This window comes from Bidens hawaiensis, unplaced genomic scaffold (genome assembly GCF_021521415.1).
Source record: "Bidens hawaiensis isolate Kalapana, Puna unplaced genomic scaffold, B.hawaiensis_p1.1 tig00054932_1, whole genome shotgun sequence".
Lineage (NCBI taxonomy): Eukaryota > Viridiplantae > Streptophyta > Magnoliopsida > Asterales > Asteraceae > Bidens > Bidens hawaiensis.
The window spans coordinates 90,001-114,208 of record NW_027506310.1 but is presented as its reverse complement, the minus strand read 5'-3'; the positions used below and the strand labels follow the sequence as shown (position 1 = coordinate 114,208).

Sequence of the window (24,208 nt, the reverse complement as noted above, 5' to 3'; positions counted from 1 at the left end):
ATGCATTTGGCAATTGAAATTTGAACTTTTATGCTAGGCAACTGAATTGACCTTTTATGCAGCCATTTGGCAGTGGAACGTAGGTATTTTAGTATTCGAATACATAACCCGAAAGACTTTGGATTTTGACTTACATTCGAGTAATAAAATCGTTGGCTACTCAGCGTGATGATGTGAAGAAGTTGACAAATAATAATATATTATTTCATTGTCTTGGTCGTGATGAAGAAGTGGTGAAGAAGATGTACAAGATAGATGCACCCACGGTTAATCTTTACATCCCTAACCATGTATCTCTATTGCCTGAATCGGAGATCTTCCACCATCAACAACTCCATTCCTAATGACGACCAACCCTGAATCGCTTGATGCTCTCAAAACCGTTGAGCCCTAAATCGTGTTCTTTCAATTTAATCCAGATCTATTCACAGCAACAAAGATTCGTGCTTGACATTCGAGACTAAGAAACTCGATAAGGTATGAGCCTTAATCTACTGATCAAATTCTAGGTTTGTTTATTATGATTTACATGGTATAGATTTATTAATGTGTAGAACAACTTTTTTGTTCACATTTTAGAGATTGATGATAATAGTGAGTCAAATGTTAGTAAGTTACTTACAAATAGACAGCATCCATTGATGTTCATGATTATATGTGTGTTTGAAACTAATTCAGTGAAGTAAAAATATAGTTAACGTCATAAAAGAAGTTAAAAAAAAAATGGTTGCATGGGCAAACTTGTCTTTTTGTATACAACAAACTTGCCAAAGTTTGCTTATAGAAACCTGGGATTTAACACACTCAAGGTGCGCAATAGAGGTGGATTGGCTGTTGTATTTGCTTATTATGAGGTAAAAAATTATAATAAATTGTTAGTAGAAGACCTCAGTTAACAGTTGTATTAATTTGTTTGCAACTAAGTGCGGTGTTCCGAAGAGATACTCAATCCCAGGTTGGAGCAAATCAACATCTAAACAACCAAACTAACCAAAGTCACAATTAGTATATACTTTATTCCTCATTATAGTTAATATATTAGAAAAATGGATTGATCAATTAAATTTGATCCACAGTATAATGTGACTGGGTGAATAATGAAGTTAATTTTACCATTTAGCCGTATTAACTTTCTATAAAAATAGTTTCCTTCATATTTTTAACTTTTAGTATATTTTAATTATTGTTCATATATTTTTTAAGCATATCATTAAATCCAGAATTAATTGTTTTTAGGTTGATTTGAGTTTAGATGGAAAAGGCATAGAGGGACCGAGTGTAATGGGTATAAGTTGTGATACTCGGAGTCTGATGGAACACTGGTAGATTTCAAGTTAGTTGGTCTTAAATTGTTGTTATTATTGTTATTCATGTTTATAAAAGATATGTATAATATGAAACTATTTTGTGAAACACAGGCGGTTGTTGTTTCGCTTCTGGTAGTTGCACTGTTGTATTCATATGAACTGTTTACAGTTGATTGTGATAGCTGGCTCAGCTGCCCCACAACGGTATTCACCTTTTGGATTCTTCTTTCGGGTGTCAGCATTTGTTTTAGAAATCATTATGCACTTTATTTGTGTAATCGTGCTTAAGGGTACGCTATTTTTTTGTTGTCTTTATTAAATATTAGTTGTAGTAGTTTATGAATACACAGTTGTTCCAGGGAATAAGTATTTCTTATATTAGAAAAAAAAGTTAGCTATTACTCATTGATGAAGCCAACTTTCAACCTGTTATCATGCTCGGCTCGCTAGCTCAGTTTATACATGCCTATTGTGTACATACGTAGCTATGTTTAGCTTTTGCCTACTTTAAGTTTAAACGATATACTCATTTTATAAAACCACTTGCTTGGTTGGTCCACATTTTTATCCCATTCCCTAGTAGGATGTTGCAAGATTAATACGTTCTAGTATGTGGCAAATTAATTTAGTCTGTGGTTATTTTCAAGGTACAGCCTATCCTGGCGAGAGCATTCTTTGCCAAGTCATACATGGTAATATGACTTTAGTATGTGCCCTTTTGGTTAGATGTTCTCTTTATATTACTTAATATATAAAATAAAAATTATAATCCATACATTCAATAACAAAAGTTTTCTTTTTCGAGTTCGGTTCGGTTATAAACGTTGGTTCGGTCATTCATCCGTACATGCAAAAGAAAGGCTGAACCAGAAGTTTCGTTTAAAAAAAGTTAAACAAAACCATAACTAAAAAGGGAGTATGTCAAATCAGTTCTAAGTCACTAAAAGTTTTACTTTCTATAACTTTTGAAATTCATATAACCTTCTAAATTGATTTGTATGGTAGATTATTTCCATACTAATACAAATTTTGCAATTATATTTAGCACATCAGTTTTTTTTTAGTTTTTTATTAATATTTTATTCTAAAATAAACAAGTTGCGTTAATACCCCTCAGGATTTTGAAGCTTTTTTAACATGATTTTTACTATGCTGCAGTTGTCTCACATAATTAAGAATCCAAATCGATTGAGACACCTGGTCAAGTTTTAGCCGAAGAGTTCTCACGCCGTCTTGGAAGATAAAGATTCACATTTTATGAAAGTCAATGATGATCTTCTTTGTTACCACCAAAGTATGTGATTTACTATTACACCCATCCAGTTTTATTAATTTTATCAAAAAAGTTTTTTTTAACTTCTAGAATTCATACAAACTTCTAAATCATTTAGTTTAGCAGTACAATACATATTATAATATTTAGCACTATATTTTTTTCACTAATATTTAGCTCACCAATCCTTTTAATACTTATAAAACATTCAACTTAAGATAATACTCCTCAGGGTAGAGTTTTTTTTAACAACATTATTGTCATGTTGCAGAGGTCTCGCGTAATTAATACCTTTCACGCTGCCTCGGAAGAGAAGGGCTGACTTTCTAGGAAGTAAAAGTTGACTTTTTACGGTTTGTTGAATCTTAAATGTTTTGCTATTTGCTAAATGGTTAAACGTTTTCACAGCAATTGGTGCAATCGTTTCTGCAACCGATTTTGCTTGCACTTTGTAGGTATAAAGAGCATAATTAACTTTGTTTTAATCTGAATCTATAACCTTTTATTAAATGTAAAAGTTTCAATATAACTATTTTACTTGATTTCAATTTAATTTTTTTTTTTTGGCTTACAACTTCAACAAGCTGACTAACATCATTTTCCACTGCGAATAAATAAGACAACCGTAGGAACGAAATCCACTGCGAACAAGTTGACTTTTTATGGTTTGTTAAATCTTAAATGTCTTGCTATTTGCTAAATGGTCAAACGTTTTCACAACAATTGGTGCAATCGTTTCTGCAAACGATTCTGTTTGCACTTTGTAGGTATAAAGAGCATAATTAATTTTGCTTTAATCTGATTCTGTAACCTATTATTAAATGTAAAAGTTTCAATATAACTATTTTCCTTGATTTCAATTTTTTTATTGGGGCCTAAAACTTCAACAAGTTGACTAACATCCTTTTCCACTATGAACAAAAAATGACTATAGGATCTAATTTGCTTCCATGATGAACTGGTCGTCCCATACCTTCAATTAAACTCCATCCAAACAATAATAATTATATTAATATAAAAAATTAGATATTCAACTGAACACATAAACCATAAAATTATCTAATATATATAATCGTAAAGTTTGGTGCCGCTAAGCCGTCGTTGGGTCACTTGGCGGCACCATACTTGTCATAGCATTTTGGTTTTTCTTTTTCGTTCTGGTATCGTAACGAAGATAACGGAAGCTGAGCTGAGCGAATGACAATTTTGTTTTCTCTTTTGTTTGTTTAATTCCGATATCATAACAAATGTGATGAAAACCAACCGAATTTGCATAGACTCAACGTTCGGGACCGACAACGCTCGGTTTTACCAATGCTTGAGTTTACCGACTGACACCACCCCATTGTTCCACTCAATTTTTATATTTTTTTCCTTTTTTAGTTACGGTACCAACACAAACGTAGCCGAAACCGACAGAATTTGTGTCTGGTTACCGCCTCAATGCCGGGACCAAATGCTTGAGTTTTATCACTGCCCGGGTTTATCGACCATACAAATGTCGTATATATATTTTTTGAACGCAAAGGTTTTATCAATGGTATCTATACCGTAAAGAACGTAAATGATACTAACAGTATTCGCGTTAACTCACCGACGTAATGCGCGGGCTTTACCAACGCTTGGGTTTTACCAACACCCATGTTTCAACGTTAAAGTTTTACTAATTCCCCCGGCGCAACTCGCCGAGTGAAAATCTAGTTAATATAACAAATTACATATACATAACAATATTAAAAATAAACTTTAAATAAACCTGTGTAACACGCGGGCTAAAATCTATTACGATATATATATATACGAAATGTTTCAAAATTAATGAAAATAAGATGAAAACCTGTCATATACCTCTTACAAAGTTTTATTTATATATCTTATTATATTTTATGCTGTTATACAATGTTTGATCAACAATCAAATCAAACATTGCAAACTATATGTCATAAAAGGTATCCTTCATTCTTCTAAGAGACTCAAGAACAGAGTGAGCAGTGCAATAAGCAATAGCCTGGACCGTAACCATCGGATTCACACCCAACGCGGTGGGGAAAACACTCGTGTCCGCCACATATAACCCTTCCACCTCCCACGTCTCCCCCATCGGGTTAACCACAGACCCCTTCGCTTCGACACCCATTCGACAAGTCCCCATTTGATGTGCCGAACATATCGGCGTTGACAAGTCTCTCAGCGCTCTCGAGCTTTCCTCGCGCACAAAACTCTCAAACTCGTGATAACTCACATTCTTCACATTCAGTGTCCTCCCTTTATTATTATGTGTCCCGATCTCTTCAGCTCCCGCAGCCGCAAGTATTCTCAATATTCTCTCCAACCCTGCTTGCAGATTATGTTCGTCGGTAACGTCCATTTGGTAAGTAATACATGTTTTCGGGTGTACTTCACCCGAACCCTTATCTCTTGCCAATGCAAATATGTGTGCTGTTCTTGAGTACTTTGACATTCTCTTCCTGAAATCGGAGCTCGAAATCCACGGCATCAATCCCGAAAACATACCCGGGTGTAGCGCGGGTGTTTGGATAACAGCGCCGTATCCAGAACCCATGAAGTCTGCGACCACGGTCGACATAGCGGTCATTATCCCTCCTTCGTAGCTCTTTTTCTCGGGTTCGGGCCAGCTTTCGGACGGGAAATGACCCCATGCCATCGCTACCGGATGAATATGCAAGTTCTTTCCAATATTCGGGTTCTTTAAGCCGCTCTTTTTAAGGAGTAGAGGGGTACACATTGCACCACATGCTACAATGGTCACTTTTGACTCGGCGAAACATACTTGTTTTGTTCCGTTTTGATGCTTGAACTCGAAGAGGACGCCTTTAGCCGTGCTTTGATCTCTGCCTTTTTTGCGATGGTGAATAACCTTGACGGCCTCACACCCGGGTAAGATTGTACCGTTTCCGGATTCGATTAGGTCAACTAGCCATGTCTCCGATGTACCTAGACATGTAAACGGACCGATCATTTAGTAAAACGTTCGTTGGAACATTCGTATATGTTCGTTTGTCTCATACATGAACGAACATAAACAAAGTTTTTTTATTTATTTATTTTCACAAAAACATATTTGTGCCTCGTTCGTTCAATATTGTTTGTGAATGTTCATTTGTTTACGTTAATTTTGCTGATTATTGTATGATTGTTTAAGTTTGTTTGTTTATATATTTATTTATTATAAGATATTTATTTAAATATCTTATACTCTTTACAATTTAATTATTGTAAGTTACGAAATAAAAATATCATTTATTACAACTTAATCTTGTTTATAATAGTAGTACTCTCACTCGGTTACTATGTTCCTTCATTTATGTTCAGTTATATTCATGAATTTGTGTTTTTTTTAGGTTCGTTTGTATTATTAACGAATGGGGGATTGGCAAGAGCGAACACAAATAAATTCATATTTTTAATGAATGAACACGAACAAGAAAACTCGGTCTGATTAGTTGTTCGTGTTCGCTAGTTTCTTCGACTAAAGTTAAACAAAGAAAGCCAAACATGTACCTTTTTTCCCTCCATCTTTGCAACCAAGGCAGCACCACCCGCAGTAGTGATCCGGAGGTGAGTTTCTGGGAATGTTGTTAACAGGATAACCTAATTCCTCACACCCTTTTCTTAAAACTATGTTATTAAATCCTTCATCTTCCACCTCAGATTGCACACACATTCTCTCACACACAACATTCAAAGCTTGATCATACAGCTTACTATCAAAAAACTCAAGTTCATAGCATTCGGACCACTCTTTTCGCACGTGAACCGGAGTTTTAAGCGAAGCAGACCAGTTGATAGCCGACCCACCGCCAACTGTGGAACCGGCTAGTATCATCGCTTCCATGCGACTCGTAGCTAACAATCCTTTTCCGAGGTACATTTCATCCATGGATGGCCCTTCAAGAAGAGAAAGATTACTTCGTGCTTGATAGTTTCCTTTTTCGAGTACAAGAACTCTATAGCCGGATTTAGCTAGAACACCCGCAACAACACCGCCACCTGAGCCTGAGCCAACTACTACTGCATCACATTTTATGACCATTGATGGGAGTTTGGGATCTGTGGTTGGATAACGGGGAATCGAAACTGATAATCTTGATCTTTGTAATGCTTCTGTGATGAACTTACTAGGCTGGTTAAGGTAGACAATGCCTTTATAAAGTGGCCCAAAAAATGATTCTGTGTTGAAAGAATGTTGAAGTTGTTTAGTGAAATTAGGGTCAGGTCCACAATAGTCTATGGCTCTCCAACAAGGGTTCTCTTTCTTCTCATTTACCTGCAAAGATAAAATAGAAACATAATTAAGAAAGATTTCTCGGTGGATTCGAATAAATCCTAGGTTGGTGCAAGCAAGAAATCTCGAGGCTGGTACTAATTTGAAAAGAGGTAGTTCTAGCTCGAGAGGAGGAGATTCAAGGTCGAGGAAAAATCAACCGCAACAAATGTTTGTAAAACACCTACAAACGTTTTCATTCCCTATAATATGGCTATCCGGTATTCCCAAGACCTCCTAGCACCCCACCCCGTCAATACCATTAGAAGATCACATGGCATTCGACCTGTTGGCACCGAGAAGCCCAACTTTGGTGAGGATCACTCCCTTCCGATTTATGACGATGACGAACATTTTGTGCCAAAAACTCAACAATAGTGTAATGAGGGTCTTGAAAAAACAGATGTTGAACAAAACCATGATATGGATGAAGGTGGTGCATGCAATAGAAAATTCAAAGGATGGATAGATCACGTGTCGTTAACAACCAAGCAAGCGATAACTTTGTGTAAAGCATGGGTTCCTAGCTATTTATGACAACATGAATGTCAAAATCAACAAACAATGACTAGTTTTTAGGCTAAAGTTTTTAAACATTACAATTTTTTTGGTGGGCAAAAGCAATCAAAATGTGCATCAACTAAATTCAAAATGGAGGCACTATGCAAACAAGAAATAAACTTGTTCAACGGATATTGAATTCAAGCGATACAATTTATGTTCCTTATTTTTAGTCTATTATAGCAATACTTTTTTCTATTAATGTATTAATTTTAATTTTTATACCTCTAGAGGAGCGACCACGAATTAACGGACGCAACGATGAATACTGAAAATGCATTGATTACTGCTATATTAATTTGACTTGAATTTTCTACTCAACTGAAAAAAAGAATAATTAGAATATGTTGGTGTCATGTCTTCCGTGAAAGACCATGACCAATTGGCCACCAAAGACCAAGCTAATTAATACCGTTTTAAAAAAATCTATGTATAAAGTGTTTTTTGAGTAGCTTCTCACTTTTCAGTTTTCATACATGTAATTAACACTAACAATTATTAGCTTTTACGGAGTATCTCTTATTTTCAATAAATTAAAATTTCATTTATACATTTATCTTTATTTTTATCCATTCACAATAACTTTCAACAGATATTAAAAATTATAGAATATAAATAATGTTTTCCAAATTTACTTACAAATAATAGCATTTACTCTTTTACTTACAACCACTTTATATAATATAAATACCCACTCAAATAAATAAAAAAAACATGTTATATGAATGCTTCGCCTTGTGGTGCGCACTTATAGTGTATATATGTGTACACTCGGGTGGGGAAAAGTGAAATTGCATTAATTTTGACTTTATTTTACTAATCTCGTGAAAATAACATTAAAAGTGGCGGAAGGTTAATCAGATATCATGGGGTGACGTTGATGGCCGAAAGACAAGGGTTCATGCACCAATCGACGATGTCCCGATGGTTGAGTGTTATGTGCTTTATTTCCAAGGTTTGATGCAAAACTACTATCGAGCCGGGGGTCTCACCGGAAGCAGTCTCTCTATTCCTAAAGGGTAGAGGTAAGGCTGTCTACATCTTACCCTCCTCAGACCCTACCATAACTTTGCTAGTTGTGGGATATACTGAGTACGATGATGATGATGATGATGATGATGATGATGATGATGATATGTATTTATATGAATGCTCATGGTACTTTTAAGATCATATGCTATGGGGCGCCCTTAAGGGGCTTTTTTGGGCAACGTAGGCGCGGAACACCGCGGTGGGGCGCCAACGAATGCTGGGCGGCTGGGGTTCGACCAACACATGCTTGTTTGCGTTCAAGTTCAATTCCTTAACGAAGAACGCATTTGCTGTTCGGTTAGCATTTATAAACCTTCCATGAACAAGATGCTAAACGAATAAACAAGAATAAGACTTCATTTAATTCGATTTGTTTATAGCCCTGTTAATTTTCAAATACGATTTGTGTATATTTTTTATAGAGAGTAACTTTATTTGACTTAAGAAAATAATCTATCTACTCTAATAAAATAGTACAAATTATTGACACTTGTCAATTTCATAGCTTTCCTCACATTTTCCAACCATTTTCAATATATGGTTATTGTCTTTTAAGCTATTTTAATATTTAAATTCAAGGTTATTTTTATTTAACGTTAATCCAAACCGATTCATTTATTAACATTAATGGTGAAATAAAAAATATAAGGAAATATCAAACTTGAAGTTGCAGGCCTGTCAGTATAAATTTTAAAATCACAGGCAATTGCAAATTCAAAAAAAAATAAATGTGCATAATTTTCGAAGATATATGGATTTGTATGGTAATAAGCTACAAATTGATTTTAAACTGGGATTTGAACAGCAACGCATAATTTTTATATAAGATTGGTTTTAAATTTGGATTTAAAATTTTCTTATATGCATTTAAATTCAGGAAAATGTGTATTTTCTTAATTTTCTTCAAACATTTTGTATAAATAATATTGCAAAATGAATAATACACAAACACACACACACACACACACACACACACACACACATATATATATATATATATATCTTCGTGTTTAGCATTAAATCATTGAAGTTGAATGTTATAATTATAATCCATATGTATAAGGATTACTAAATGAATTATCCATCATTTATTTATATTTCTTTGTATAGCATAAAAGGTTTTAGTAATAAGATCAATATTAAGTTTTTAATATTTTTTTCATAACTCAGACCAAAATGCTTTGGAAATATATATTTTATGACTTGATTCATAATTTTTATATACATTTAAAATATTTAATTTAATATACCTTATGAGACAAATTCCTTAATTAAAAGCATTCAAAATTTTAAACAAAAAAAAAATTTGTTTCATTCTCATCCCACTGTTGTTACTTTTCAAAAATCATTTAGTATATTGAAACCTAAAATGTGGTCTTCATTAGTAAATATCAATATTTCAATATAATATTAAGTTCGTAATTTTATTTTTATACAACTGCCATGAATTGAGGTTATGTTAGTGTTACATGTTCGTTGGTACATAATTAAAGTGTTTATTCTGATTTATATTCAAAATAATAAAGCTATATAGAAAATAAAAAACAAATACATTTATAAAATTTATTATTAAAATATGTTATAAAAATTCATCAAGATTCACACTTTAATTATATTGTAAGTTAATAGAAATATTTATTATTTTTATTTTTGTATTATTTATAACTTAATCATGCTTCTCATTACATTTCAAGAATATTCTATTTTTATATTAATTTTAAAAAAAAGTTAACTCGGTTAAAAGTCATATACCATACTTCCGTAAAATCTGAAATCTTTGTTTTTTTTTTCTCTATAAGTTGTTAATTATATATATATATATATATATATATATATATATATATATATATATAGGAGAGGGTTATCCTAAAAACAAATAGTTTCCTAGGAAGACTATGAATAAATCATATCCATTGGATCATGTTAATCAATGGTTGAGATTTAAAATTATAAAAAACCATCATAGTTTCCTAGAATTACTCTTTTACAATTATAACCGACATAGTTTCCTAGATTTGTTCTTTCATCATATGTTGTAATGCCACATGTCAAAAATTAATTGGTCCTTACCATTCCTAGGAAACTCTTTCTTTTTATTTGAACCATTTTCTATACATATATATATATATTAATTAGATCTTCCAATAATTTCCCATAATAAACACTAATAACACGGGATTGGTATTCAAAATTTAATCATTCATTATCCAATACTTTCAACTATTATAATAAGAATCGTTTTATACATTCACTTTATGCAACTTTAAATCTTCAAATATTCTACTAACTCTGAATAATAACTGTTATTTTAAAATACAATTTTAAGGTTAATTTGTCTTTGTCGTTTTCTTAGCAATTACATTCATATGGAAAGAAACAAATCATTTGTTATGTTTTAATTTTCAGTTTTATATGTTGCTTGATTATACAATTGTAAATTGTAAAACATAAAATCAATTAAAAATTTGTATCACACGAAATATTAATAACAACAATTTATCATGATCAATCAATTTCATATTCTAAAGGTTCAAAGGATGATTATATCATCGTAGTTCAGGCAATCTAGTTTTTGTGATAATCATATTTTTTGTGGATAAACATGAGTAGATGATCTCAAATGACATCATATTAATTGATTAAAAGCCTTGATATTTTATTTGCACGTATATTTTTTTTGTTAGTTTCATGGATACATTATCATTTATCTTAGGTTGATATGTACTTGAAAGAACCTTGTTTGTCACACGGATAACTATACGTGACTATATTAAGAGTTAAAAGCAGACATAGATTAAAGGTTTTGATTATTTAATAAACAATGTATACCGACCAATACAATCACAAATGTATTGTACAAGGAAGTTTTTACGTACTTGTAACATATTTGTGTAGTCTTAGTTATGTAATTTTAGTGCAAATTATAATAATATTAATAATATATAATCATTTTGTTGACTATATATCACTAAATGGTTAAAACTTAAAATTTTTTCATCAATTACCCGTGTAATTTATAGATCTCAAACTAGTAACATTAAAAAAAAAAGAGTATGTTTATTCCACACGTTTCGAGTGTCGCACCACATGTTTCCTAGCTTATTCGAGCATTCACATTTCTCCCCCTAATTTTGGATACATTTGTAGATGGTGAGTAAAACAAAGAGAAAATATTATTTGTGTATATTTGAAAAAATAGTTTTGCATAATATTTGTTTTGAAAGTTATTGTAAATAAAGGAGAAATAAAAGGGTAAAGATAATGATATACAAAAAAATTATTTAATTGTAAAGAAAGAAAATAAATTAGTGATTTTTAGTATAGTTATAAAATGAGAAAAAAATTAGATTTTTTAATGGTGCATAACGAATAAAAAATTAGATTTTTAGTATATGTCTCCGCATAAATTTTTCTTTTTTGTTGAACGCATTGACTCTGTTTTTCTGATCCAAGTAGCATCTTGTTAAAATATTTCAAACATGTCTTAAAAACCTTTTTCCTAACGCCTATTTAAAATCATTAATGTGTCACTGATTCATTCAATTATATTCATCAGTCATAAGGAAATCATTATACAAGATAAAACACTCAGGATATGCGTAGTGGAGGGGTTACATTTAGGGGCGAATTGCGCCGTGTGCGCCCAGTCAACAAGGGGTAAAAATTTGTTTTTGGGGTGTAATAGTGTAAGGGCTACAACTAGCAATATAATAATAATATATATATATATATATATATATATATATATATATGCGCACACAATCCATACATGCTGGCCCCACCAAGAAAACAATTCGCCGGACAAGTTAATGTCGCCCCCCCACAATTCGCCCCACAATTTGTCTAGGGGGGCGGTGTTCGTGTCCCAAATCCTCCACTTTTCGCCTATTTCTCGCCCACTACACATGGCCTTAGGTCTAACTCAAAACCTTTTTTTTTTCATGTGTGGAAATTGAATTCGGTGCCCTCTATTTTTTTAATTGACATAAAGGCCTCACGTTAATTGCTTAAGTTGTGGATCATTAGTTCCTAAAAACTAATCAAATATTACAGTTTGAAAGGAAATTTTGTTAAATTAGAAAAATATAGTAATCACATAGGTGGTCTAGTGATAGGAGGATTGAGTTTTCCAGCAGAGACTCAAGTTTAATTTCATTTGTGTCATTTTTGGATGGATATTGATAATTAAATATTTGAATTAGGCCTTGTGTAAAGGTTATCAGTTTGAACCCAGAGCCCACCCGAGTTTTCGTCCCAATGTGTGTTACGTTAGAGAGTTCTGCTCTTGTGGTGGCACAACGACTGTCAAGTGACCGTCGGAGGTATGATTTTCTGGAGAAAACGTCTAAAACAAACTCTGAAGCCAGCATGAACCCGATTATAACAATAAAGTCTGACCAGAATGAAACATCAGAACTTTTAAAATTTATAAAGTATGATAGCGTATTTATGTTCTTGTAAGATACCTAGGCACGCCATAACTCTGTATCACGTGGCGCATGCATAAAATATGTCATTAATTGAGACTGCCACTAGGCCATTCTCTCATTAAGAGTTGTGAAAATAGACACTATAAAAGTATATGCTCAGAAATATTAACATATTTTCATATTAGGTTTTCTTATTAGATATAAGTCGAATAGATGTCAAACTTTTATATTTATTTTGATGATTCAAGTCTAACTCGTCTTAAAATACTAGACGGGTGCCCGCGCGATACAACGGGGTGTGTGCACAAACACAATCAAGTGCGTAACCGGTTGCCTTACGCTCGTTATGTGGCACAATACACGCATTGATCGGTCGTGCATTTGTAAACAATGCCATCCGCGTAACTAATGCCTGAATGCACGTAACCAGCGCCGAAAATCAAGAAGCAAAATCGAAATATACAAAAAATTCAATTAAATCATTTCTTAAACCAACATATTTAAAGCTGAATCTCGTTCCGACATGACATTGTTAAAACCCGAATTGGTTATGAGTTGACCGCTTTCAACCTGAAATCTGTACCGACCCGACCTGAACAAAATTAACTTTTTTTTTTGTATCGACTCGTTCAGACACTAATCCGGTCCGAAACATGATCCGAGCTCACATGACCCGATCTATTGTTGGTCATTTAATATGTTAACATTTTAAAATAATAAAGTACAATAATACCATACTCAAATTAAAGAGAATAAAATGCTCGTTTTTATGGTATATTTTTTTTATAAAAAATATTACTGTGTGAAAAAGTTAAGGCCGTTAAAAAACGTGGGGATAGTTGGTTTAGAAGAAGGGGTAAATTTGTAACATCACAATAAGTTTACACAAATTGATTAAAGCTCAATGACTATTATTGTAAGTATCTTTTGAAACTAAATTGTTTAATGGTATCTTATGTTTGCAAAAACTATAATACCCTAATTAAAGTTGTACTACATGTTTTATAAGTTGTAAAACTCTTATTCTATGAGATATTCCCCTCTTAAAATGATGATCTTAACTTTGCCCATCACTCATACTTTATATATAGTATAGATTAAGAAGAAAACTATTACTATAAGAACCCTCTTAAATCAAATTTTGAACATAAAGACCTTAAAGATCCTTAGCCTTGACCATCACGCTATTGCCTAGGCTTCTTGTCTACTTGATGAGCAGTAAATAATCAAACAACAATAACTATGGTAACTGGCCAATGAATGGTAAATATGTGATCAAAGGTAGCCAGTAATTGAGTGATTATCACTAATTGAATGATTAGTACGAACTACACTATGAGTAGATGTTACTTGTAAGTACTTACATAAGCCAATCACCAGTACTAACTACCCACTGATAGAAGCCCTTTAATCAGTAGTAACTAAGTTCATACTAAGAAATCCCTATATAGTAGAAACTTTCTATTAACGTTAGTTGTTTAAGTCGCTAAACCAACAAAATATTGCATAAGCACCGTGCCATTTCAGTTATACAGTGTGTGAGTGTGACCGTTCACTACCTAGCTATAAACAATAATCTTTGATCTATAAATCGTTAATTGATTGTTTGAAATACTGCCACCTGAGAGAAAGAATTTTTAGAAGGATTGTGCAAGCCAGAAATTATGTACTTGCAATATACTCTTTATTTAACTTCAATCTGTAATATTATATTAGCGGATTCAATTATGTAAATTAACTCAAACATTATATTCAAAATTTCATTCATGATTTTAAGATCACCTGCTAAATGATCTTTTTATGTCTTTTTTGTTTCAATCTGATAAAAATTACATCATATTGTTTTTATGAGAGGGTTGTATAATATATGTCTAAACAACGCCACATATAGGCAGGGTCGGCTCATAAAGAGACGAGATGAGCGACGACTAAGCCTTAGTCTCAAGAAAACCATAATTATTAAAAAAAAAGATATATATATATATATATATATACTAGTTTGATCCTACCGTGTTACTCGGGTTTATTCAAGTTTTATTTTAATCGTTTTGTTATTTTATGATTATTTAATTTATTTTTTAATGTAGTTTATTTTTAATTTAATACATATATATTAGTTTGTTATTATATTTTTTAGATTTGAGTTTTTTCAATTGAGATGTGTAGGTTTTTTAGATTTTTAAAGAAAAAACATAAACAGACACGAGCATGTTGATTTTTTTTAAGTGAACAAACATAAACACAAATATTTGTCTAATGAAAAAGGGGATGTTAATGTAGTTGACAATGGTGAGTAGTATTGGAAGTTAACCGACGATGAAGATGATAGACCAGTAATAGAGAACATGTAAATGAAATAAATTAAATTAGGGTTTAATGATAGTGTTTACCAATAAATGAGATCTTATAACCTATTTGAGGGCTATTAGGGTTTGGTAAGATCCATAACCCGTGTAAATTATTCTTTGATGATTAAGGAGTTATTTCACAAATAAATGAGATGTTATAACCCGTTTAGGAGTTATCCGAGTTTGGTGAGACACATGACTCGCAAAAATTATTGTTTGATTATGAAAGAGTTTCATAAACATATGAGATGTTATAACCCATTTAAATACTATCCGGGTGTGGTAAGACCCATACGAGTGAATTCGGGTCAAATGCATGAGAAGTCTCTATTTAGAAATCAAGCAATCTGGTGGCTCTAGAGAATGAGGGGGAACAATCTAAGAGCGACACATAGGATTTCATGGTAGACAATTATATAGATATATATATATATATATATATATATATATATATATATATATATATATATGATCAGGATCAGGATCATGTGAGAACTATTTTGAAATTGAGAACCATTTTAAATTTAGAAAAATCATAAAACATAAAAAAACGCAAAAATGAAAAACGTAAAAAAATCAAAAATCTTATTTATCATCCCGGTTTCATAATAAAAAAAATTGTCTCGGTTTAGCTAAATTATACACATATGTATAATATGTACATACATGTTTTTTATACATATATGTACAATTTAAGGTAAATGATAAGGTAAATATGTGTATATTACGTAATTATAGATTGAATGAAATTATACACATGTGTAAAATATGAAATTTTTTTTATGAAACCGAATAAAATATGAGAATTTTGGTTTTTTTTACTTTTTTAAAATGTATGTTTTTTTTTGTTTTATATCTTTTTAAATATTTTTTATAGGTTTTGTTTGTGACTCAAATTAGTTTTCAAAATTCTCAATTTTCAAATGATTCTCTTAGGATCTTTACCCTATATATATATAATAATAATTTTATTCTAAAACTACAAAAGTGACCCTATGTGTAATGGAAAGATTGCTAGCTAGTCAATGGAACCAAAGATAATAGGTTCAATTTCAAATACTGGGTTTTTTTCAATAGAAAAAAGTGTGTTTTCTATTGGTTACTTTAGTAACTTATTAGTTTTTTATTTTTTTCTTTGATTTGTATTGAGTTTTGAAAATGCAACTCAAACTTGCCTGAGTGAAATAAGCCAATGGAACCACTGTTTTTAGTGACCGGAATAGACTTCTCAACAGAAAAATGTAGCTGAGAGACCATGCAAGTAGTATCTCCTCTCTCTTCTTAGCTGAAACTCTGGAGAACTTATGTACATATGGAAACTCATTTGACAAGCAATGTTTCCCACATAGAATCAATGTTCCGATACATGTTGATAGCAACCACAAGCATAACCTAAGGGAGATTTGTTTTGGGTGCTCCGTTTTAAACAACATGGTCGAAGCAACCTACACATGTTAAATTAAAAAACATTATATTTTTGTTAAATAATATTGTTTAGTAATATACTATTTACTTGATCGGGCGTTCCATTCATCGAAGCAGAAGTGTGATAAAATTCAGCAAGTGAATCATTGACAGCACGATCTTTGTGAACACGGATTGATGGAAAGAATGTGTCGCATAACGCAACCATTGACTCCATTTCTCGAGAAGAGAGAAAACGACTGTAGTTTATATTGTCGTTGTTATCTCTCTCCTCCTTTTCCATCAAAGTCACTTGCGTGTCAATCCCCAACACCATATATTCGTCATTTTCTAAATCACCCCGGTTTACCAAAAGATTCTTATCGACCATTGGACTTCCATCCATAGTGTACATATTGTCACTTGGGTCGTTGGCGATAGATAGATAGATATATAAAGTTGTGTGCGGGTGAAGACAGGGAGGAGGGAGGTAGGTGTGTGGAAGTTTGAAACAAAAGTTTGCAATTTATAGAAAGAATTGAAGAGGGTTTCCAGAGTTGTTTTCATTTTATTTGAAACACATAGTTTATTTATTTAAATGAAATTGAAATTAGTTACGACTAATGATATAATAGTCAAAATACACTTACAAACGTGTGGGATCACGAACGTGTGTTAAAAATTGGTGGATAATAAATGACATATAAATACCTGTCCTACAATTCTATATCTTATATAAACAGTTACAGGATGTAGATGTTTAAAGATATACACAACCGTAACGATTAGACATGATATTTAAGCATTTAGCCTTAGATATTAACGTTAATCTATGTACAAAATCAGCCTGCAACACTTGAAGTATAAACCACAGAATTTGTCAACAAAGTCGTTCATATATGTGGAGCTAAGGTACCAGACATACCATGTAAATAAAAGGTTCTCCGCGACACGGAGGAATTTCCCAGCGAAGAGGATACTCTCAGCGGTAAGACACGTATCTTCCGTGGAGGAAAGACTTGTCAAAGATATAAGATAATAAGCACAACGGAAGACTCATCGTGATAAGGCAAAAAAAACACGTGGCAAGGAACCACTGATTAACAATCCTGACACTGGGTACAAACGCACGATGGGCCAATAAGGATAGGCCAACGCGGTACCCGCCCGGGAGAAAGAATCCTATACGCTAGACTGTCCAATCATTCAGGAGCCAGTATCATGCACAACCATGAGAATATAATGTTATATTGAGTGGGACAGTTGACCTAATCCTTCTCCTTTCCTTCGGCTATAAATACCACGTGAGGACTAACGATAAAAAGATCCACTCTCTCACTTTCCGATAATATATTCACTACTTACCATACTGATTCTCACGTGGGAGGGTGGTCACGAGAAAACCCCCTACTGCCCTTCTTGTAACGAGCTCACGGTGTTTGGTTTTGCAGGTCACGGTAGTCAGAACTCACAACCATTTAGTAATACCATCGGAAAATACTAAACTGAACCTCCAAAGGGGAGGTTTGGGTATTAATCATGACAGACACCTGAAGACTCGAGGAGCGCAATAAAAGCAGTCGTCAATCGGTGAAACCCATCAAGTCTCTCTGCTAGCTTGGCAACAGTCTTGACCACACCAAATAACAAGCTGTCATACTTCACTTGCAGATCATTATAAATTTGATCACAGTTGATATCATGTAGAGGGAAGTCTGTCAAAGGGCAATCAACAACGGTGAGTTGATGAGCCTTGTCAAAGTCAACTTTGCGTCCAGATTCACATGCGGCGGTCAAAAGCTCCATGACGCAGTCAGTCAGCTCAGGACCATCCTTGACCCGCTCAACAATCTGGATAACAGACAAAAACTTAATAAGTACACTTTAAAATATATCCATATGTAGAAGTCATACCTCGTCGGGAAAGTAAGTCATGAGCCACTTCTGATTCGCCTAAAGGGTCTGAACAGGGAGGTCGCTCATACGAAGCTGATCCGCTTGACCATCTCTGACAACTTGAAGAACGGCATTTTCACCGACAAGCTTCACAATATGAGCGTCCTTAGCCGCCGCTCCCTCCCTAAGCACCTCAAGTTCAGCCCACTGATGGGCAAGCTCTCCATCCTATCCTTGAATAACCTCATCCCGGCCAGTCAAAGACTAGATGAGGTCTGAAATGAAGGAATCTTTCTCCTTCAACACACCATCATGAGCCGCTACTTGCTCTTTCAAAGCAGCAAAAGCGGCATTAGAAACTTCCAACTCAGCCCCCGCCTTCTAAATCTTCTCTCGGGCACCCATTGTTGGTGCACATTTTGTGGCCGTCGCTTGGCGAATAGTTTAGAATGTTTATGTTGTATGCTGTACACCTAGGTAGTGGTTCACGCTGAAAGTGATCCATTTGAAAGAGCATTTTCAAATGGATACTCATTCGATCGAACCAGTTTCTGATTCGATCGAATGAGTCTGCCATTCGATCGAATAGGACTCATTCGATCGAATGAGTCTGCCATTCGATCGAATAGGACTCATTCGATCGAATGAGTCCTGACCGAATGGCAGCGGGTATAAATACCAGCTTTCAGTCGTGAACAGAAAAAGGTTTTCGAGGTTTTTGCGTGCCCGGAGCCCAGGTGCTGTCCGGATGAGGGGGGAGGCCATGCTCGACCTCCCCCTGCCATAGATCGTGATTTCTCTGTTTAAACAAGCATGTAACCGTTCGCGTTTATCAATAAAGTGTTTGTTTTTATCTTTGATCTGTGGTTGAAACCTTCCGTCCCGAACCTGCTCGGATCTTCGGTTAATTGTCGGCAAAGTCGGTTAATTGTCGGCAAAGTCCGTTCACATTTTGTGGCCGTCGTTTATCAGTAAGCAGTCTGGAACGCCTGCTTACACGAAAATTTGCCCAAGCCATTTTTATCAGTCGGGAAGTCTTCTGAAAAAGTTTGGCGAAAATAAAATTTTTTTCGACAAAATTTCCGGGAAATTTTCGGTTAATTGTCGGGTCAGTGATGAAGATTTTTCTGGACATCCTATACATGTTGATCACATTCCAGAAAAAGTTTGGTGACAGTGAAATTTTCACTGATATTTGCCGGCAAAGTCAGAGCGTTTAAATGTTTAACGGTTAAAGCGGCAAATTTGAAGATGAACAAAGCACAATTACCTGAAGGAATTATCGTCTACAAGTTTAATGGATAACCCCTTGTTCATTGAGCTTCTACAGTGGTGATTGTTATAAGAACACAGAAGAACAGAGAAAAGTGATTACTGATGAGGTATGATGTTATTGTGGGGTAGTCAGGAGCATCTGACTATTTATGGGCCAACCAAGTTTAATTTATTGTCCGCATTCTGAAGATTCTGCTTTGTGGAGAGAATCTGAGTTTGAGTTATTGTGGGGTAGTCAGGAGCATCTGACTATTTATGGGCCAATCATGTTAAATATTTATTTTCCGCATGTGAGAATTCCGCTTTGTGGAGGGAATTCTGTTGAAAATTGGTGATTCGCAATCACGAAGTTAATGATGTGTCTTTGTCTCCGATGATGAATCTGCATACAAACTAATCTGTTTAGGGGGAGTAGCTGTGGATTGGAAGCCTCTGTCATTTGTCCAATACATGTTGGTGAAGTAACCGTGTGGGTGAAGATTCGCCGATAGTAAGTCGCGCAGCGGAAGCGTGCATGTATTGTCATGTCTATATATTGGGATACACGTCAACGTCTGAGGGGGAATTTCTACAGTTGGTTGTTTTAAACAGATTATTTAGTCTGAAGATGTCAGCAATGGAGAACACTTTGCATCATTAACCGAGAGTTCAGTCTAAGGGGGAATCTTGCTGCAATGATGGTATTCTTCAACGTGATTATCAAGATAAAGCAGAAGATTTGACTGAAGATTGCAAGAGGTGTCTACAGCAATTCGCAAGCAACGTCCAAGGGGGAATTTGTTGGTGCACATTTTGTGGCCGTCGCTTGGCGAATAGTTTAGAATGTTTATGTTGTATGCTGTACACCTAGGTAGTGGTTCACGCTGAAAGTGATCCATTTGAAAGAGCATTTTCAAATGGATACTCATTCGATCGAACCAGTTTCTGATTCGATCGAATGAGTCTGCCATTCGATCGAATAGGACTCATTCGATCGAATGAGTCTGCCATTCGATCGAATAGGACTCATTCGATCGAATGAGTCCTGACCGAATGGCAGCGGGTATAAATACCAGCTTTCAGTCGTGAACAGAAAAAGGTTTTCGAGGTTTTTGCGTGCCCGGAGCCCAGGTGCTGTCCGGATGAGGGGGGAGGCCATGCTCGACCTCCCCCTGCCATAGATCGTGATTTCTCTGTTTAAACAAGCATGTAACCGTTCGCGTTTATCAATAAAGTGTTTGTTTTTATCTTTGATCTGTGGTTGAAACCTTCCGTCCCGAACCTGCTCGGATCGTTACCGGTCCTACACCCATCACCTTGGCATTCTCGTGCTAACAGGAATCCTCCAGCATTTAAGAGCTTCACTATGCGTCACCTGGGCAGACGCCAAATCTTGGCGAGCAGTGGCTAGATTCTACTCAGCAGTGCGAGCCTCCCTACAGCCTCCTTCAGCAACCTCTTTGGATCTACATTCAACGCAGCCCAATCATCTTTCAAGGCTATCCACTCGTGGACTATTTCGTGAGTCGCAGAAAGTGAATGATGAGTTCGCGGATATGTTATCATAAATATTACACCGAGCACGGCCACGCTGATACTCAACTTCCGTGTGGGAAAAGCAATGATTGAGAAAATCTTGGCAAACACCAAGGTCTTAAAATCGAGATTGTTGAGTAACACTCCAAAACGGAACATAAAACCCACTGTCATCATGGGGGTGAGGATCAAAGAAAGGACTCCCCTCCCCCACTTCACCACCACCACCATCACCATGTCCACCACTTCCACCACTATAAGGACCACCACCACCTCCACTTCCTCCACCACCACCCACAGGAATATCAACTTGTTGAACGATGGGGGAAAGATATTGAAATTTTGAGTGTGGTAGTGTAGGTGGATGGCCACTAACAACGTCATTTGGTTCTTGAACATCCTCCACATATTCTTCTTCAGCTTCCGCATCCTTCATAGGAGAAGGTGACCGAGGAGGAAGCCCGGCTGTTTGGCCTTCCTCAAAAGTCATAGGTGGAGAAGAATGTAACGGAGATTTTTCCTTGAGAGGGGTCAGCTGGAGGACTCACCAAGGGTTTTCTTCAAAGAACCTTCCGAAAAACAAGTTTAAAGTGACTATAAAAGACAAAGAGAACAACTAAGAGCATAGGAAATACCTGTAGAAGATGTATACTTATCCATGAGATTCCTGCTAAGCTTAGCCTTCTTTCGAATGGGAGAAAGAAGGTCAAGATTGAGTGAGATTTCATAAGCAGCAGGCTTAGTGTAAGTCTTCGCTGCCTCGCCCTGGGCAGGATCAACAATAAGACTCTTTCGACGTTCTTCTTCTTAGTATTCCTCTTGCCTGAAGAAAGAGTAAGGTTAACAATACCTTCGGGTGGTGGACCTGCCAAATGTAATTCATCAGAACATTACAAGCTCGAATCTGATATATAAGAATAGCGAAAATAGAGCTCTTTGAAATTGAAAGCGGTATTCCCCCTTATATCCAAAATAAATAGAATCATGGAATTCTCTCCGAGAGCTGCTGAACTAACAACTCTATTAGAAAGTAGAATTAGCAACTTTTACACGAATTTTCAAGTGGATGAGATTGGTCGAGTGGTCTCAGTTGGAGATGGGATTGCACGTGTTTATAGGTTGAATGGTAAGCCCCGGGTTAACCCGCGCTCGCTGTTGCCTGTGTAGCTTTCTAGAGTAGAGATCTAGAAACGCATTCTAAGCACAAATAATTGGTATTGGATGTCTCTTTAGGTTGCGCCGAGTCAAATTTGCTCCGTTTTTTTTCCGTTGCAGAAAAAAGATCCCTCCCCAGCGCTTTAAAAAATGATGAAGATGAAGTCCGGGAGGCTACAGATACTATGGATCCTCTGACTCCCAATCCCGGGTCTCGCCTGTGTTGCCTATAGGTCGTGACGTGCCTTGAGATGGCCGTCTCCTGCCTCCCATCCCGCCGGTGGGGAATCCGCTCCCGGGTCGTCGCTCTGCTGCATCTGGCCCGTCCTCTAGGCACCTTTGAAAGGCAGGGAGTGTGACAACGTACACGCTTCCCTTTACTCCATATCATATGGCCTTTTCATCAGTTGCAGGGTTTGGTGGCCCGAAATTGACTTGGCTTCGCCAAAAGGCCTCATCTCTAAAAGCCCGGCTAGCGAGGCGTCCCTCTCGCAGTAGAGTTCCAAACCTCACCTCGCTCTTTTGACATGCTATGTTTCCCCTCTCTCTTCCCAAGTAAAGGGTGAGTCCCATGCGTCAGTTTGTGGATCGCGGTCTCACACGCTAGTCCCTACAGGTGCCCGTAGTAGGCCGACCGCCCTACCTAAACTAATCATCATATCGCTCCCTAGGCCCCATGCTGGAAAGACTCAGCTTCAAAACCGTACGTGGAGCTTCCGCCTCATACGGATCCTCTAGGGATGGAGGTAGGCCCAGCCCAGGCTTGTGCGGTTAAGGTTGTTGTAAACGAAAGGGGCATCTGATCATTTTATCCTAGCTCGCGGAGCGGCATACCGAAAAAAAGATAGGATTTGAATCGATGACTTAAGCCCTTGCGCTATTCCCCCTGATCGCATCGTAGATAGCAGTCAGAGTCAGTACGCTTTCCATTCAGAAAATGTGTTCTCTGATATAGGCGGGGCCATCCCTTTTGAGCCCTTGCCTCACCAGAGCTAATAACTCTAGTTCCAACTGGTCTCGGCGGTATACGTCCTACTGGAGCCGGTCCAGTTGGTCGCCATGCTCGTCCAAGAAGTCTTGAAAAACTTCTTGCGGGCTGTACGGGGCTTGGTCGGCCAAGGGAGGATTCTGCTCCAAGACTCTTTGAAAAAGGCGTAAATCCTCATGCTTGATTTCTCGGAGCAGGAGGTCCCTGTTTTCAAAAGAGACTAACCAGTTATACTCCCCCTGAGAGGGGGCATGATCTAGCTCCCTTTTTATGTCCGACCAGTAGGCCCCTTGCCCTTATCTAGTAGATAAGGGATATTGTCCTACTCGAGTCGTACAATGCGATTTCGCATTGACGACTCCAAGCTCGCATTTCGGACAACAGTTCCTTCGTGGGGCGGCCCTGCATCAGCAGAAGCGGTTGAGGCGCCCTCCGTTGATGTTTTGGAAATGGCTCCATCAACACTCCTATCGAGAACGAATCTTCCGTCCAGGAGTTCGAGTGTGATGGTCCCCGGAACCTGAATTGGAAGGGATTATTTCCCCACCCGACGATATCATATTGGCTCCGACCCCCGTAGTGACGAGCACTCTAAAAGCACAGCCTATGAGGCCATAGCCGAGGAGCACCCCCCTTTTTTCAAACAGCTAGATAGGCCCTTCGCCGCTATGAAGCCTGTCACTTTTGACATAATAGAAATGAAAAAGGAGATTCCTCCTATTCCAAGAGAAATAACATA

The 24,208-nt window shown here is 36.0% G+C and overlaps 1 protein-coding gene and 1 pseudogene across 1 annotated transcript; both read right to left on the bottom strand.

The window, feature by feature from the left end:
- Positions 1-4,422: 4,422 nt before the first annotated feature.
- LOC143617460 (long-chain-alcohol oxidase FAO4A-like) lies at positions 4,423-12,937 on the bottom strand. The gene is made up of 4 exons (XM_077090011.1): positions 12,925-12,937; positions 12,727-12,851; positions 6,103-6,868; positions 4,423-5,535 (listed from the first exon to the last, which is right to left on the bottom strand). The coding sequence occupies exons 1-4, from the start codon at positions 12,935-12,937 to the stop codon at positions 4,514-4,516; spliced, it is 1,926 nt and encodes a 641-aa protein (XP_076946126.1). The 3' UTR covers positions 4,423-4,513.
- A 9,943-nt stretch (positions 12,938-22,880) lies between these two features.
- LOC143617461 (putative mitochondrial protein AtMg01280) overlaps positions 22,881-24,208 on the bottom strand; it is a 2,330-nt pseudogene continuing 1,002 nt past the window's right edge.